The 17,666-nt window shown below is 37.9% G+C and overlaps 1 protein-coding gene across 1 annotated transcript in view; it reads right to left on the bottom strand.

Moving 5' to 3' along the window:
* The window catches only part of FGFRL1 (fibroblast growth factor receptor like 1), a 752,908-nt gene extending 735,953 nt beyond the window's left edge, over positions 1-16,955 (bottom strand). The window contains exons 1-2 of the mRNA XM_044062327.1: positions 16,323-16,955; positions 3,463-3,571 (exon numbers count right to left, since the gene is read on the bottom strand). Coding sequence (XP_043918262.1) covers positions 3,463-3,526 — 64 coding nt within the window. The 5' untranslated portion in view covers positions 3,527-3,571; positions 16,323-16,955. The remainder of the gene's footprint in view (positions 1-3,462; positions 3,572-16,322) is intronic.
* Between the last annotated feature and the right edge of the window lie 711 nt (positions 16,956-17,666).

Below are 17,666 nucleotides of genomic sequence, written 5' to 3' on the forward strand. Positions count from 1 at the left end.
TGAGTGCAAATAATGATGATGAAACTACAGGTAATAAATAGAGCATTCACCCCAAACATATTACATCATCACCAGATTAGTGACTGGGGAAAAACACTTTTATGCTGTAGGGCAAGAAAACTTTCTTGCAGCAGCTACATTTAGGAGCGCAGCTTTACCTCCAAATCACAGAATTTCTTTTCAGGGAGTCTGGCTGCTAGAATCAAAATGACCACGTACATTCTTCAGTATTTAGGCCATCATACCAGTCATTGATTAATATTTCAACTCAGTTTATACAACAAATTGCCATTAGAAATCGAACACCACAGAAAGTATCCATGCAGATAGAGGGGAGGGCATGCATCCCCAAAGAGAAGGCACCTCTGCCATGAATGAAAGAGAGAACCACCTGCTACAAGACACCAACCCTACATGTTCACTATTATTCTACCCACACTGCATCACAGTAGCAAAATTCTCTGGAACAGTAGTTTATGGAAATGCACCCCTGTTTTTGGCATGTACTTTCATGTAAATCAATAAAATCTGAGCAAGTCAAAACAATATATATGTATATATATATATATATATATATATATATATATATATATATATAAATGCATAGACACACACTGGATTAAGTTACCTTACTAAATTAAACAGCAGCATTATTTTAATGCAAACTCAAAAGGAGGTAGTTTAGAAGACATTAAGCTGATAATGATTTAGAAACAGGCAGCGACAAGACAGACAAGTACAGAATAGCTGGTACATGATATACCAAACAGAAGCAGAGGGCAAATACATTTTTGTTAAGTTCTTTTTCAGAGACATTTAAACAAAACAAACCAACTACAGTGTTTTCTCTTGCTTGTTTTTTACTGACTTAAATTGAGACTCCAAGCAGTGCATTTATATCAAGTCATTTAAACGGTAGCTAACTAAGGTTCAATTAACCCAAAAAGTGTACTGCAGTTGTTGCTGAATTTATCTGACACCAAAGATAAACAAAGGAATTTGTCAATAACACTGTTAGCTGGAGAGGTGTGATATATATGCATATATGCATGAGACGTATCCCCATCTCATTCTCCGGTGAAGATCTGAGACATTCCTCACATGCATCTATTAGACATCCAGCTAGTCAGATTAGCATCCCATGCACACACTTGGGGATAAAGTAGGATTGTAGCCAGTAACAAAAGTTAAGTAACTTCTCTTTGCAGCACTTGCAGCTCTCAGGTCCAGTCTCCTCATACTGCTGTACTATTCCCTCCAGTTTAGAAAGGGAATGGTAGCCAGGTTCAGCAGGCAATCCAGTGTTCCAATGATAAAATTTAGAGCATGCATACAGAGACAGAGAGAAAGAGAGAGAGGGAATGTAGGGACTCAAGGGCAGAAAGAAACAGACCAATCTGCATGACTGTTAAGATACTGTGCATAAAAATACTGCCTTTTGCTAAATGGAAGCTGCTAAAAGTCCTTCACTGAGAAGTAAACATTTTTCTAGACAAAGCAGCTGAACTAGAGATTTTGTTACGTATTCACAATGGCAGATGGAGCAAGTATGAACCCCCCCCAACACACACACACACACACACACACACACACACACACACACACACACACACACACACACACACTGTCCTAATTTAATACCATGGAAAGCAACTCTGCTCAGTTATCTGTAAGTAAAAGCTGATATTTCATAAACCTGGAAAAGTCTGTTCAGATAACTTCTAAAACAGTATACTCTCCTTAATTTTCACTAATTGGATAGGTAACAGAAACACCTCACACACAGAAATGAGAATACTTAGCAGTTTATTCACTGATTCACAAATTTCACTGCTTAACATTTCTCTGTGTCTCACACTAACCATTCTAATCACCTGTTCTACTCTTTACTTATTCACCTCTTCAGTCATAAAAAAAATAGATGAGTAGCCCTGTTTCTTAACAACTTACATACACATCCATCCTGCAGTCTTATGCTTACACAGCTGCAAACATCTCCTCGCCACTAAAGGCCATAATTCCTGTGAGACATGAGTACAAACAATGTACTCAGTTTAGTACACATGTAGCTGGTTACACTTTTGCAATACACAGATTAAACGTCATGGAACACCTGTATGAGATTTCCATCTCCTCTTCAGCATCTTCAGTCAATCATGTGTCACTTAAGAAGTTTGCCTTGAATTTTTTAAAGTGTCACACACACCACTTTACTGCGCAGGCCTACCTTCCTATGCAAATCTGACACTGTAGAAAATAATGAGCAACAGTTCCCTTAGAGTCCCCACCCCCATTCCATGAAGACACAGTACACATTTTTCTTACCTCACCCTGTAGTCTTCAAATAGAAACATACCTTACCCAGTGAATTCTAATGCATATGCCAGCCTTGAATGCCCCCTCCCTTCCACAGACTACACACACACACGCACACACTCACACACACACACACACACACACACACACACACACACACACACACACACACACACACATGCACACAAACAAACACAGCATTCTTTCCCAGAAAAGAATAGCAGTGACATATTGAACCCCGTTGACATGGTCAGCACTGTTTTCTTATCTGCCTGTGGTCCTCAGCTTATGTCACAGTGGGCCTTCCTGTCATCAAACTAAACTGCCAAATAAACCTATCCCTTTCAGCCTCTGTCAATATCCCTCCCACCTAGCATAACCAAGAACAAAGTGTAACACATAATTCATTCAAGTTTTTGTACTGCACTGGGTCTTCAAGGTTGCTCAGACTTCTACAATTAACACAATCTTTTTCACTGCTGTTTTCAAAAACAACAAACTTTGCTACTGCCCACAGTCTTAAGCTGAACTCTAAATAGTCAACATAGATGTTTGCAGTAAGGGGAGGCATTTGTTACTGAATATGCATCACAACCATAAAGGACCTTCCTTTAAGGAATTTCTGTATGGGGCTCTGTGCAGTGCTGACAAAAAAAAGTGCTCCTGGGAGGCGGTATACAAAAATAATCATGTTTCCATCTGTCAGTTTAGACATCAGGTGAATAGTTTGTTTGCTTTGCCACTGGGGAAGCACAGAGGGTGTTTGTAAAGGATTAAGTAACTAACTCATGAGCCAACGAGGAATGTCTTTGTTTTTTTTTAAATGGACAACCAAAACTGGAAGTTGTTTGTGGATTTTAACACATATCATGCAAAACTCACAGAAAGTACTGTCATTTAAGCAACTGAACAATAATAATACACCCCTTATCTTTTGGTGGTGTATGTTATCATTATTTGTGCAGACTATAAAAGTAATTTAACATATACACATGGTAGAACCATTAAATACATTTCATTTTATATAGTTTATGATAGCACAGAGTGAATGCAATTTTAATGTTACTTTCAAGTGAAAAAACAATATCAGGATAGAAGATGTTGAGCAAAACATGAACATTCACCTGTATTTAGGACATTACTCACCTCTTGCACAATCTGACAACACCACTGTCCCTAGAATTATGAAGGCAAGTGAGAGGATTTCCATCTTACAAGTCCAGTTTAGCAAAGGCACTGCAGTGGTTCTTTCAGTCTGCAAGAAAACAATTAGAAACAACTGAAACATACTGAAAGAAACATTTGCCTTTAACCTGCCCAAAAGTACACTTCATACACCAAGTTATGAGTCAGTGTGACATTGCATGCACCCTAAAAGCATTGTGCATCCTACATTCCTTTCAAAAGGAGAACTGGAACACTAATATGCAAACGAAAATTTGTTTTCAAAACAAAAAGAAACACAAAAGGAAGAAGTTCATCTGTATGTAACTGAAAGTATTTTTTTATGCTTCTGGAATTTACTTGTTGTTGTTGTATCTTTCGGATTTTCCCAGTTAGGGGTCGCCACAGCGGAACACCGGTCTGCTAATGATTGGCAGCAGATTTGTACGTACCGAGTTGCCAGCCCTGACGTACAGCCTTCAACAAAGATACGCCCATTCATGCATGTCTCCACACAGAAGACGCTTTAGCTGAGAATCAAACAGGACAAGGTCTTAATGTGAGGCGACAACGCTACCGCAGCACCACCACCGCAGAATGCTTCTGGAATTTACTACCATATCTAAAATAAAGTGGAAATCGAGGTGTATGTAAATATTCCCTCCTGGGGTACGCACAACAACTTGTGAAGTGGATGTTCATCTTAAAAACTCAGCCCTCCTACAGCAATGGCTGCTCATCTGATGAAGCCAGGTTTCTTTTAAATTTTACAAAACCAAACCTTTTAGGTCCATTACATGACTAATTCAAATTACTATTCTCACCCATTCTTATAGTGGCAATAGTCATCACACTGAAGATTTCCAATAAAAAGGTAAAAACACAGCTTCAATAAACCTTTGCTCTGATTCTTCTATTCCTTATAATTAATATTAAATTACTGGCAATTCGCAGTTTTCATAATTGTTAGGAATCAGTATTATCTTCCCTCTTTAAAAATGTAGCAATGGCATAATCCTTTTTCTGGGTTAATAGACAAATTATACCTTTCTCCATGATACCAGAGGTAAACCCAGCAAACAGTGGACTTTGCTGTTCTTTCTGTGGTAAAACATTACAACAGGCTTATAAGACCCAGCAATAGCACGATTCAAAGGCATAGCTGATAGTTTAAAAATAGAAATGTGTTATATTGCAAGTTGTGTGCAATAACATATTATAAAATGCTGTACTAGCCATAAATGTACATGCTTTCTATTACCTACTGTCTCGATTGCACCCCTGCATAGCTATTTTCTTGTGTTTTCCAACACTGTGAATAAAAATTATCTGTATATATCAGTTTATTTACCCAGCCACCCAAAAATAATTAGAAAAATGAAAATGCAACACTAAAGCCATATTACTAGAATTATTTAGAGATACTAGTATAGAACATTTTACTTTTGTACCACAGCACTTTGTTTAGGCACCCCTAAAGCACACATTTTGTTTTTAGCAGCAGCCCGCACCAGTCGGGAAAAGAAAACTCTTTATGTTCTATTACAATTTACAATCATTTTATGAAGAACTGTTTTACATTTAAAAACATGTCCTACATGGACCAACTCAGAGCCCTGTCACTATACTGAGTATCCTACAGGATGCTAAGAGGTGACCTGTGTCTGGCATACAAGGGATCCTCCGATCCATTACTGATGTATTTACTGTAGATAAGCATGTTAAACGGCATCCGAAATACTCAATTTAGGGATCTAAACCTCTTCTACAACATCAACAGAACAGTTTGCAGGGACACATATATCTCGCAGAGGATACCGCTACTCTGGAAATGACTACCCATCCACATAAAGCAAAGTTCATCCCTTTCCAAATTCAAATGTAACTTAGATCTATGGAAGGAAAACAGAAAATTTATCCCAGGACAGCCCCCTGTACTACAAATGGACAGAGGCATCTCCTGAATGCTTTATCCCTTGGGACCCATGCACGGGTCCCTACAAATTATCTATGGCATGATCCTAGTTATTCTCATTAGGAGTAATATGTTATTATCAACCATAGGATGTGAAAGGCCAGTCTATAGCCAAATGGGATAGGTCATTTAAAGCACAAAAAGTGAAACTGTCTAGTCTTAAAATGGCCCACAAGGGCAGATAGCCTAGTACTTATCTATGAAACTATTTCTATCTTTTTTTCATATTCTTGTGTTAAAGATATCATAAGTCACTCATTTTTGTGCGAGGCTTAATTAAAAAGTTGAGCTGGTAGCAGGCAAAACTGACGAAACAATTAAGTGGAGTTAACTATGTAATTAGCCATAGTTATTTTTTGAATACTTGCTGGTCAGAGACCATTACCACCTTCTACCATGCCCCATGCAACAAACAGAATTTGAATGTTCTTCGAAACTTGCACTCTGTTGATTACAATATAACTGAAGTTGTAGGTTAACAGGTATATGTGAAGTTATTTCACTAGTATTTCATTTGCGTCTCCATAGTCATTGCAATCAGGGGCTGCAATGAGAAACAGATTTAACAGGGCATCCGCCTGCTTACCAAAAGTAATAAAATATCAGTACATCATAGCTCTCAACTTCTTACCTCCACAATCAGGGGCACATCCAGATATAATCAGGGACAAATGACCCAAACCAGGGACACTTTTTTAAAAATATTAGAACTATTAACTTGAAAAGTTGACAGAATAAGAATATGTGCATTAATATGCATTTTCTGAAGTGTATTATTCGAATAATTGTCATTTTGTTATTAAGTGCAATCCACTACCTTTTCTCCCCACATCACCAGTTTTATGTGGAATTACAAAGCAAAAAAATAAAAATAAGGAACACTCCTGAGAATTTGGGCCAGTAGAGAGGTATGCAGTACACTATGTTACCCTTCTAAATTCATTGGTATTAGTTTTGCCTAAAGGTTCTCTGCTAGCTACAATGGACCTTACTTTTTCAGATTGGACTTTGCCTGCTTTTAGTAAATGGCTAACCTTTTGTTTGCGGGCACTGATGTCTGCTACAGACAATATCAGATGAACTGCTCTTCTCAGGATGACATTTCACAACTCACAGCAGTAAACCAGACTTGTTATGGAGGAGTAGACAAGAGACAAGGAATCCCTCCTATTAATTATGAGGCTGCTTTTCTTGCTTTGAAATTTCACTTTCTAAACATTGTTGGAATGTCTGTCTTTTGTAAACTCCTTGATTTAACTGCTGTATGCCCTCTGGATAGACAATACTCCAGCAAGACAAAGTAATTGCACATCATCATTAGTTTACTAATTTGAACTACTGATGAGCTCAAAAGATAGTACTTTTTCCCAAAGCAGGATCATAGTTTGTTTAAATCACTTATAACACAAGTCAAAACCTGTGTTACAACTAGGGGGAGGGGTAGTTTGTTGATTTAGTGTTCAGATGACTTAAATAAAATGCATTTCTCCACTTATGCCTCTGCATCATAAGCAGCAACCAGGTCACATTCTATAAATGTCAGTGAATTATATTGCTTTCACTTTGCAAAACCCACATTTTACTTAATAAATAAAAATGCAATACAGAGTCATTATGTATATGTACATTCACTGTAAAACTTTGACAAAGTACATCAGGTATGGGTTTGATGTTTTATGTCTATATATGGACCTCACAGCCCTACTGTGGTGACCTGGAAATCCCACAGACCTGCATTAAAACCCATAGACTTCTTATCTGCAGAATCTGCCACATGAAACAATGGAAAACTTCAGTGTGCCTTTCTCAGCCTACATCTTAAGTAAAATGTGATTCCCAACTCTCTTATAGTTGTTGATTTGCTACCAGGATGTCTTTTAGGATGGACCCCATCAGATCTCTTTAAGTTTACACACTTAGTCCTTCACCATTCTTTGCTTTATGTAAGCAATTTCTGCAACATATTTTTGCAAAATGATAATTAAAAATCACAACAATTTTATATTTATTGAAATGAGTTTGTCAAGGAAACAGGAACAGAGGTGAAATACCACTTAAATAACATGTGAAGGTATAGCATTATAAAGGCAATTAAGAGTAGCGGTAAAGCTATGTTGGCGGGTAACAAATTTATCTGAAATACACAATACACGCACAATATATGATGTGTCAGCTTAGGACGTCTGATCTAGATATTGCTACTGGCCATCAGTTAAGCCCTGATTCCTTTCTTCACAGAGGTGTGTTTAATGAGTAATTTAGTTTTTGAAAGTCTTGGAAATGCACAGCATAGCAAGTCATCAGAAGACAGCATAAAATCATGAGGGAGAGACATGCCTACACTCATGAGGTGTGTCATACACAGGGACAGGAAAGAAAGGAGACCAGAACAGTACTGCACAGGGCACAGCATCACTGGTGTCACTGTACATGAACAAGCATGAAGATTAACGTTAATGCCTTATCCTCAATGGAAAAAGCAAAGACAGCATGCAATCTGAAAAACAAGAGTTATACAACCAATGAACAAGAGTTATACAACCAATGAACAAGGGTTGTACAACCAATGAACAAGAGTTGTACAACCAATGAACAAGAGTTGTACAACCAATGAACAAGGGTTGTACAACCAATGAACAAGAGTTATACAACCAATGAACAAGAGTTGTACAACCAATGAACAAGAGTTATACAACCAATGAACAAGAGTTATACAACCAATGAACAAGAGTTGTACAACCAATGAACAAGAGTTGTACAACCAATGAACAAGAGTTGTACAACCAATGAACAAGAGTTGTACAACCAATGAACAAGAGTTGTACAAACTATGAACAAGAGTTATACAACCAATGAACAAGAGTTGTACAACCAACGAACAAGAGTTGTACAACCAATGAACAAGAGTTGTACAACCAATGAACAAGAGTTATACAACCAATGAACAAGAGTTGTACAACCTATGAGCAAGAGTTATACAACCAATGAAGAAAAGTATTGTGCTGGTATGTCAAAAAAAAGAGAGGCGCTGGTATACACCTAATGATGATCTATGGAATACAACAGCAATCAGAACAAACTAGTTGTTAACACATAAAAAATATGTAGTATGATATGCTACTGTCCATTGTTTGCATGGATATTTTGTTTTACTTAGCTTCTCTTATTGTTGCATAATCTCTGAACTATGTTGCTAAAGAAAATAAACTTCAGCTGTGTGTACTGTCTAAGGTGTGCATCTTGATATTGTGATGTGCAAATCTCCTCGGTCAGTGCAAGTAATCATAGAACCTGTACTCATAGCCGGCCTTAGGCATAGGCCAACTAGGCGGCCGCCTAGAGTGCCGGTCCAGCAGGGGCACTTTTCCAGTATATATTTGGCGTAGGCAAACCAGGAAGGGGCTACCGGGTAGTGTGGTGTGGGGTGCCGTGGAGCCCTTTGGCCTAGGGTACCAATTGGCCTAAGGCCGCTCCTGCCTGTACTGCCTGTCACCATGCTGTGTTTAGTCTCGCTGATGTCCTTCATACTCAACCCTTGATGACATTTCCTACACTGTTACTTTACAAGAAATGCACACAGAACTAATGAACAATCACAGGGACAGCAGCTACAAGTGTATGGAGAAACAACTAGCCGTTTCAGTGATCTGGCAAACCACAATATGGCTTAACAAAACATAAAAGTGAAACTCAAGGGTTTCAACCAGTTTATTGACTAATTACTGTGTTGACAAGAATTAAATAGGGCTGTAAAGGGCAAAGTAGAATCTTGTGTATGCTTATCTGTGTCATGCTCAACAAAACCTGAGTACATTCCCATGTAACCTGTGATAACTACTTTAGCACTAATTTGAGACAGACAGCTGCTGAGCTCTGCAAATTCTACACTCTGACGTGTATCTCATTTTGCTTTTTTGGCAGGGGTAATTAAATTGAGCTGCATATTTTTCTGCACGGTTGTTTTATCATGTCTAGAGTCAAGGGTTTAGACAGTTTGTCACTTTTGCAAGCCACTTCTATAGTTTTGCAGGTAAGTATTTAAGTAGACTATGTTCCGTTTGTTTTTATTTGTTTAACTGAGTCACCTTCTAGCAAACCGCAACTGACTAAGTCCAGTAAAAAAAAAAAAAAAAGTCATACTCATCATAAAGATTCAAAAGAGGAGGAACAGAGCCCAACAACTTGTCATGCAGCAATGTCACAGCCTACCAACTTATACTTATTAGAACTAATCGCAAGGTCACAAATCATCGAGGTAAGGTATAAAACATTCTTTTAGGAGGAAAACTTTGTTATTGGATTTGTCTAGTCACTGTTTGTTAGAAAGCAACTCAGACAACCAGGTGCTATTTTTGACCAGGTGCTAGCTAGCTTCAAGTTAATACGGTTAAGTGCTGAAACCTGCATGCAAAAAAAAAAAAAAAAAATTTTTTTTTTCTGCATGTGTGTCCTGTGAACTCAAACTAAATTTTCTGCACCCCAACCTTCTTCAAGGTAAACCCAGATAATTGATTGGCTGGACAGTGTCTAATTTTCCCTCAATGTTGTGTTGCCCTTCTGGAGGCTAGAGAGAACTTTTGAATATAGGTTATTGGCTAGGCTTGTACTGGTCAGTAGACTGATTGCTTAGCAGTTACCTATGACATCACACTACTGTAAGTAATCCTAAACTAGTAAAACTGGCTAAGCAGAATACCTACCTGTTTTACATATGCCTGGATCAGTCTTTGCTCCATTTCTGGAAAGTACTCTAATAAACAAATGTACTGTTTTTATATGATACTATGAAGCCTCAGCGTCAGAACATTTAGACTGAGAGGGGGTGGAGTTTGGGTGTGAAAAGTCCCCCATAAACCCATTTTTTTGTCTCAAAATCTTACTGTTTAAATTTCTCATTGCTGAATTACTTTTGATGATGTAAATTTACAGGATTTTAATTCTTAACACTGAATTAGTACCACCTTGCTCCACATTATTGTTTCCTCAGTTGCCACAAATCATTTGGCCTAACATCCTCACTTGTGTTATTTCATTGAAACATCCATCTCATTTACCTTCTTTACACATTTACCCCTCTCCTCCACCTATCCTGCCCACAAACACCTCTTCCATCATTCCCTCCTCAACAACAGGAAGGATCTAAATTCTTTCCCTGAACCCCTCCTCTGTCCACTTGCATTCTTCCTATACGTCTTGCATACCAACATATTTTTTCTAGATTTCCAGTCCTGTATCTCCCTCTACTGCCCATGCACTGTCTGTCTGTCTGCCTGTCCATCTGCCTGGATCTCAACTTCTCATGTTCTCATATTTTTAGTCTTAATGTATACTCTCTCCACTGGGCAGACAAAAAGTAGCTAGACACATTGAGCCTCACCAATTATATAAACCCATTTCTAGAGGCTCTCTTTGTTTCACCCATTCTACCTGAAGACAAGCCATTGTCTCTTTTCCTGATACCCCTCTCCAGAAATGGGTTCTGATTATGCAAGAGCATCCTTAAGCATGTCTCCTCCATTTCTGAGTGTATACAGCTGTATCTGTCTGGCAATGCATCTCTTAAATGATAAAACTCCACTGAAGCCATTGTAGAACATCTGCAAGATAATTTGTCATAGAACAGGTAGAAACTACTCATATATAAATAACCTTCAAAAATGCCCAAAGTACACTTATCAACTTTATGTTACTTAATATGCTAAGTCAGCCTTGCTGGACATCACTTATGTCCATTTCCCTGTAAGTTATGACTTGCATACCCCTAACCCCCCAGCACTCTCATCTGCTATTTTTCAGTGACACCAGAGAATAAATAAATCTTTTTTTTTGCTCCTCCCTTGCTGCTCAGGACTGGCCTTAAGTTTTCTTTACTAATAATGAATCAAGTGAGCTTTACAACCTCCTCGATATATATTAATTAAAGCCGAGGAAATGTTTCTGTGATCAGCATACCAGCTGGTTACATGCTGCTAAGCCTAATAGAAAGGTTAAAATAAATCTTGGTAGGTGGGCTTACAAGTCTTCAGACCTCCTATTTGGATATGAAATGAGGTAGAAATGCAAGCGCAAGCATCATGTGACTAAAATGCAAAACAAAAAGAAGTTATTTCTAAAAAAGTGTTATTCCGAGACTGAGCTGATATTTATGCAAACACAGAGTTAATACTGGCTTTTAAAAAACACCTGCTCCAAGCACAGGGATTCTGCACAACACTAGCTGTTCCCACCCTGATGATACTCACAGTCATTGCAACCATTCCTCTGTAACCTGTCTGAAGACCTGACCTGTAGCTCTTTTTCATCTCAGTCCAACCTAAAACTGCCCTACTGCTGCTGCACAGATAGGATCCTCCTGTGCAAATTAAGGGAGGGATTTGACATTGGAAATGGTCTGTCTACCCTGGAGCAACTATAAGCTGCTGTTAGTAAAGTTTATTGTGGTCACTATTTACTCCTCCATTTTATATGGCACTGCTTGAGAAAAACATTGTATTGCTACCAATGCCATAGTGACCCATAGGTAACATTAAGCATGCTATGGGTGTTGGCCTCCTTACGGGACTGGTGTTCAATGATCATGCTAAAGCTTTTGAATTTGCTAGCAATTTAATTCGACATCGAAAATGAATCAACATGGGTCTATCTAGTACTGCCCTCTCCTGGGTAATCAGCAATGTACCAACTAACTCGTAGGTGATTAAGAACAAATCCATGCTCTTCTATGTCCACCTATAAAGAGAGAGAATAGAAGCTCTTGTCCTCAACCCTGACTTTATCCTCTTTATAAGAAACCTAACCTTATAATCACAAAACCCTTAGGTCTTGCTTTGTGTCAATGATGCTACTTTGTATCGTGGCCTAAAACAAACCTGATATCCAGCTCCAACTTGAAGGACTCACACGCTACTTTTCTGTATCTAGTTCCAAAAAGGTTTTCACCATAACTTACAAATGTATTGGTCTAACCTGGTGCTTTGATGTCCATCTCCACTACTTCGTTTCTACATGATTATATGATTTCTTGATGTTTTCCCTTGTGTTGTTGTCTGTTTGCCACTAATTATTCAGACTGGCAGATCCCAGGTTCCAGTAACCTACCCTTGTCTACACTACCTCGGTATTTCATTTTGACAATACTATTTAAATCTGTCTCTATTCTATTTAAATTTTTTAGTTTGATAACTGGTTTTGTGGTTTGCTCAACACAGTCTGAGGCACAACTACAAGATAAGAGATAAAAGTGCAACACAGCAAAGAGCTTCTAAGAATATCAAAAATAAATAAATGAATAAAACAAATTACAATGAAGTGATAGAATCCTAGTAGCAGTAGTGAGTATATGATAACAAGAAATCAGAATCTTAGAAACAGAATGATTTTTAACTGTCTTAATAAAATGCTAGTTATCAACTACTGCAGACTGTCAAATGCTGAATATTACGCCACATTATAACACCAACAGGATATTATTCTAACTCAGAATCACAACTTAGGGATGCTTTAAATATCACACCATAATAAACTACCACGTACTGAGAGCTGTAGTCTGTTGGGGAACACAATCTTGGTGCCATGTAAGTAATCCATTAATCCATTTGATATACATTCTTCTAATCATTGCTGCTAATGTGTACATTTTGAGTTTTTATTAAATGTTTGTTATGGAATCCCACTTGCTTGGGCACATTTTTACTTATAACTTCTGATTGTCTAAAACCACCTCATTCATTAATTATTAAATTGTCTGAATCTGATTATGTGCTATCCCATACCTGTGGTGGCTGCTATCAATTTACCTCTATGAAGGATGCTTACGTTTGTACCTCCTATGCTCACACTTACTTATAAAATATTCTTATTTAACACAGTTTCCATCAACTACTGTTGCGTTATAAACTCTCAGGTCATAACTGTAAACTGTCTCCTCCAGTCAGTATAACAATCTAGATGCAAAATAAAACTAGAAATAAGAACACATATTAAGGAAACCAAAAGAAGTTAAAAAGCAATCGCTAAGTTTTAGCCACTGCATACCTGTACAGTTTTTTTGCAGTTCACAAATTTTTGCAGGACAGAACTATATTAGCCGAGAACAGACACATCCAACAGGTCATATTTTGAAGACAGGCAGAGTATATTTGCTTTTTGTAGCTGGCTCTGTGCATTGCAAAATAAATATACCTGTTTTCAAGTATAACCTAAAATGTACAACATTTGTAGCAGTAGAATTAATGAGAGAGTACATCATGAAAACAAACTTAGTTTACATACTTAATGCCATGACGTAAAAGTAAGGCAGGGTTACACACCTTAATGCACAGTTTTGGAACTTGCAAGTAAATGTTAATATTTTGCTGCATATAAATACCAATGCATTACAGTTTAAGAAACAATTACATGTATATTTGATGTATGTTAATAATACCTGTTACTAAAAAAGTCTGACTGAGCTATATGTGAATTTAGCTCTATCCCAGAGTATTAGAAAATCCTTCCAACTTTTAACTATTTTCAAGGAACTAAACAAATACATTTTAAAATCTACACATTGCTTTGGTCAGTTTTCAAATGCAAGAACAAACTACTGAAATGAAAATGTTAATTTGGAACAAATTTCTTTAGACTGTCTTAACAAAGAGTTTTAAAACATTTATAAACAGTAGTGTGCCATACCTCTCGACCGTTTAGAGCAAGAAATATGGACAAAGCCATTAATAAAAGTGGGACAAATGCCCAGAAATAGGGACAATTTTTAAATATTTCTCTTACAAACTTAGAAAGCTGGTAGAATAACAGGTTTTGCATTAGCATGAATTTTCTGAATGGTATGAAATCTGAAACTCAATTGTCTGTCATTATTTTCTAACTTCAAACTTTAGTGATTTGACACTAATTTGCCAGAAAAACACACTTTTATGAAAAATGGACCAAAATATTTGGCAAAAATCTGGACATTCTGCAAAAAATCTGTACAATTGAGAGGTATGTGTGCATATAATCCAGAATTACATGATGTGTATGCGTAATTGAAAATGGGTTTAGCCACAGTTAAATAACATCTCTCTAGGTACTGACCTCCACCTAAGAAGAAAGCCATGCTAAGAAGCCAAGCCTCATGGTATTAAATGATAAATGTGTCAAACTTAAAACTAATTGTTTGCATTAACTTTTAAGGAAAGGTCTCAGTATTTTCAAAATAAATTGAATACTTTGATGATAAGCAAACAAACATGTTACTGTTCTGGCTCAATCTTTCAATAGTACAACGACAACTGTAGTTCAGAAAATACATTGATGTGATTCACGGGAATAAATTATTTGCTTAACACAGAAAAAAATAATCTGACAGTAACAGACTACTTTATCAACAGCAATGCTAACAGCCTGTTTCTTCTTGGCAGCAAAGAAAAGCTAAGCTAAGAAGGGAAAATTTTAGACAACAGTGCTTATATTATGACGCACACCAGGTGTCTTACTAAAAAAAAGGGTATGCATGTGAATAGCAGTTTCACATAAGCAGCGTATGGTCTCCTTTAACACAATATATGAAATTGACAACTTAATCAAAACTACGCACAGATCTGTTGACATGCTTCCTGAACACAGCAGACTAGAGATAGTTTTCCCTCACAGGTACATGCAAAATGAATATCAGTATAGCTGCCCCTAACTGTTGTACATCACTGGGAAGTTACACTCCTTCGTAGTTACACCTCAGATCCAGCATAGAGCTTCTCTGGTGTACATATAGTTTTAAAAAGTTACTAAAACTGTGCCCAAATTAAAACGAACCTTTACATACTACTAAAATCTGATTTAAATTGTGCAGTGTAGAAGGCAAAGAAATTATCACCGTCAGCATTTTAACAGTTACAGTGCACCTCTAATACAAGTGTGTATCACTAGTAAACATGAGATAAATTTGCAAAAATTCAAAAGTGAAGAAAGACTGTATAGGGTAGATGATGTAAGTGTGATGTTAAGAATATGTTTAATATGCAGACATTTGTGATGTCAAAGAAATGTAAGGGCTCCATACCTCTCAATCCCTTAGCACAAGAATTCTAAACAAAGCCAAAAACAAATGGGGGGAGACAAAGGCCCAAAAATATGGGCACTTTTTAAATATTGCTCTTACAAACCTAGTAAGTTGATAAAACAACAGGTTTTACATTAGCATGCACTTTCTGAAGGGTATGAAATCTGAAATTGAAATGTCTGTCATTACTTAGTGACTTCAATCCTCGGTAATTTGCCAGAAAACTACAAATTGTATGAAGTACAGTCTCAGACCAAAAATATGACAGAAAAATCTGGTCATTCTGCGAGCATCTTGAGAGTTGAGAAGTATGAAGGAGTCTGACAGAAAGCAGATCGTACAAGGCATTTCACCTGCAACCCCCCTAATTCCAAACATTCACAGCCTTCCATAACATAGACAGCCAGTTGCCAATGACTAACAGCTTAGACATAACCCCAAGTACAGCAATGTGGGGCCGCATATTCAGCAGTACTTTACAGACTTGCACGTAAATGCTATAATCGTGACCGTAACTGCATTAAATAGCCATGTGTGCTACAAGGGAATAAAGGGCTAACTAAAATGGGATTGATACCGTTATATACAGTTAATTATTGACAGCTTAATTTTTGAAGCTGCAGGCTTCAAACATCACAGAGAAATTGTCTCACAGTAGTAGGTTTATAATTTGAGAACTAGTGCCGTCGTGGGATGGGACCCAGAATTACCCAGTGGTCCACCATCCAGACATATTTTGTTTCCAAAGACAATGACAAGGTGGTTAACGTAAAAAAATAAATAAATAAACAGAAATACAGAAAAAAGATGAAGCAAAGGCTCACTTACGTGCAATCTATTCCTTATACCACCGACAGCTTTTTAGCTTCCATCCCTGAGCTCAGTGCTGCTTTATATCCAGAAAAACTCCACACTCCATGTGCTTTCTCTTCATTGCATCCACCTCGCTTATTCCACGGAGTCAGACTTACAATAATAGCCGTTAGAAACCAAGACCTGAAACAATTATAAATTGTGGACAGTGCAGTAAGCTAAGATGCTGTGTTCATACTGCTTAAAGTATTTTCTAGCTACAAAAAATGATCATATTTCCTCTAATAAAAGATAGTCTCATCGGTTGAGTGATTCCTTGCACTAGCAGCTGCTCACTCACACTTGCCCGAAACAAAGCTCCTTGGGTGCCCAAAGTCAAGGCAAACAACTAAGCAGGAACCGCAGTTTCAAGGAAGGAGAGACTCGTAGAACAGCTGCAGCAGTCCTAGCAGAGCATGGCGGCTCTGGATGGCTGAATCTGGGGAGGCTATTCGAACTTGGTGCTCCCGAGTCTGCTTGTCTCCGTCTCGCGCACCCTTCAACCCACTTAATTATACCTTGGCATGGTACACAGACGAGCAGCCCCTTTGCAAACAGTAAGAACTGAGTAGCCCGCAGGTTCCGAGCACACAAGGGGCAGACCCCACGGCTAACTTGCAGCCAACAGGAGCGGGCGCCCCCTAGTCCCGCTGCAAACTTCGAGCCAATCAGAGTGCGAGGTTGCAGCCGGCACGAGGAAAGTTTTAACTCTTGGATGCCTCTCCGGCAGGAGCTGCATCTGGCAAGGCACGAACTGTGGGCACTGCAAACCTTCTGACATTTTAGGGAACAGTAAAAAAGCCTGTGTAAGACTGTGAGCTAAAGTTAAAGCACGACCCAGACCCGGGAAGCTGTTGGGTGGCAGCTTATCCAGCACCCTTCCATTTCAGATTCCTGCATGAGTTCCTGTACTTGGCTGAATTCATTATGCTGTGAAATACAACAAATACCCGAACAGCATTGCTCCGGTTTTACTAACCATGGGATTTTTTAATGTGATACTCTTCCTGCGCTTTATTCACCTTACTAACCGTGAACAGGTTAGTTGCAAATCAGAAACAAGTATATATTTAAGTATTTATTTTATACGATCGCTCATCCACTATTATCTGTATATGTTTTGCAATATGGTTGAAAGTCCTCGAAGTATACATTCTTAGCAAGATTTTGAAACTTTTTTGAAAATACAGCTATCATATAGTCATCAGACTTTAATTTGTGTTTATACATTTTGTCATAGAAAAAAAGTGTATTCATAACAGTTTGCATTTATTGTTTTTACGCTGATTAAAAATAACTAGCAACACATCGCGCAATCGA

Source organism: Protopterus annectens, chromosome 2.part1 (genome assembly GCF_019279795.1).
Source record: "Protopterus annectens isolate FY-2018-M chromosome 2.part1, PAN1.0, whole genome shotgun sequence".
In the NCBI taxonomy this organism is placed as follows: Eukaryota; Metazoa; Chordata; order Ceratodontiformes; family Protopteridae; genus Protopterus; species Protopterus annectens.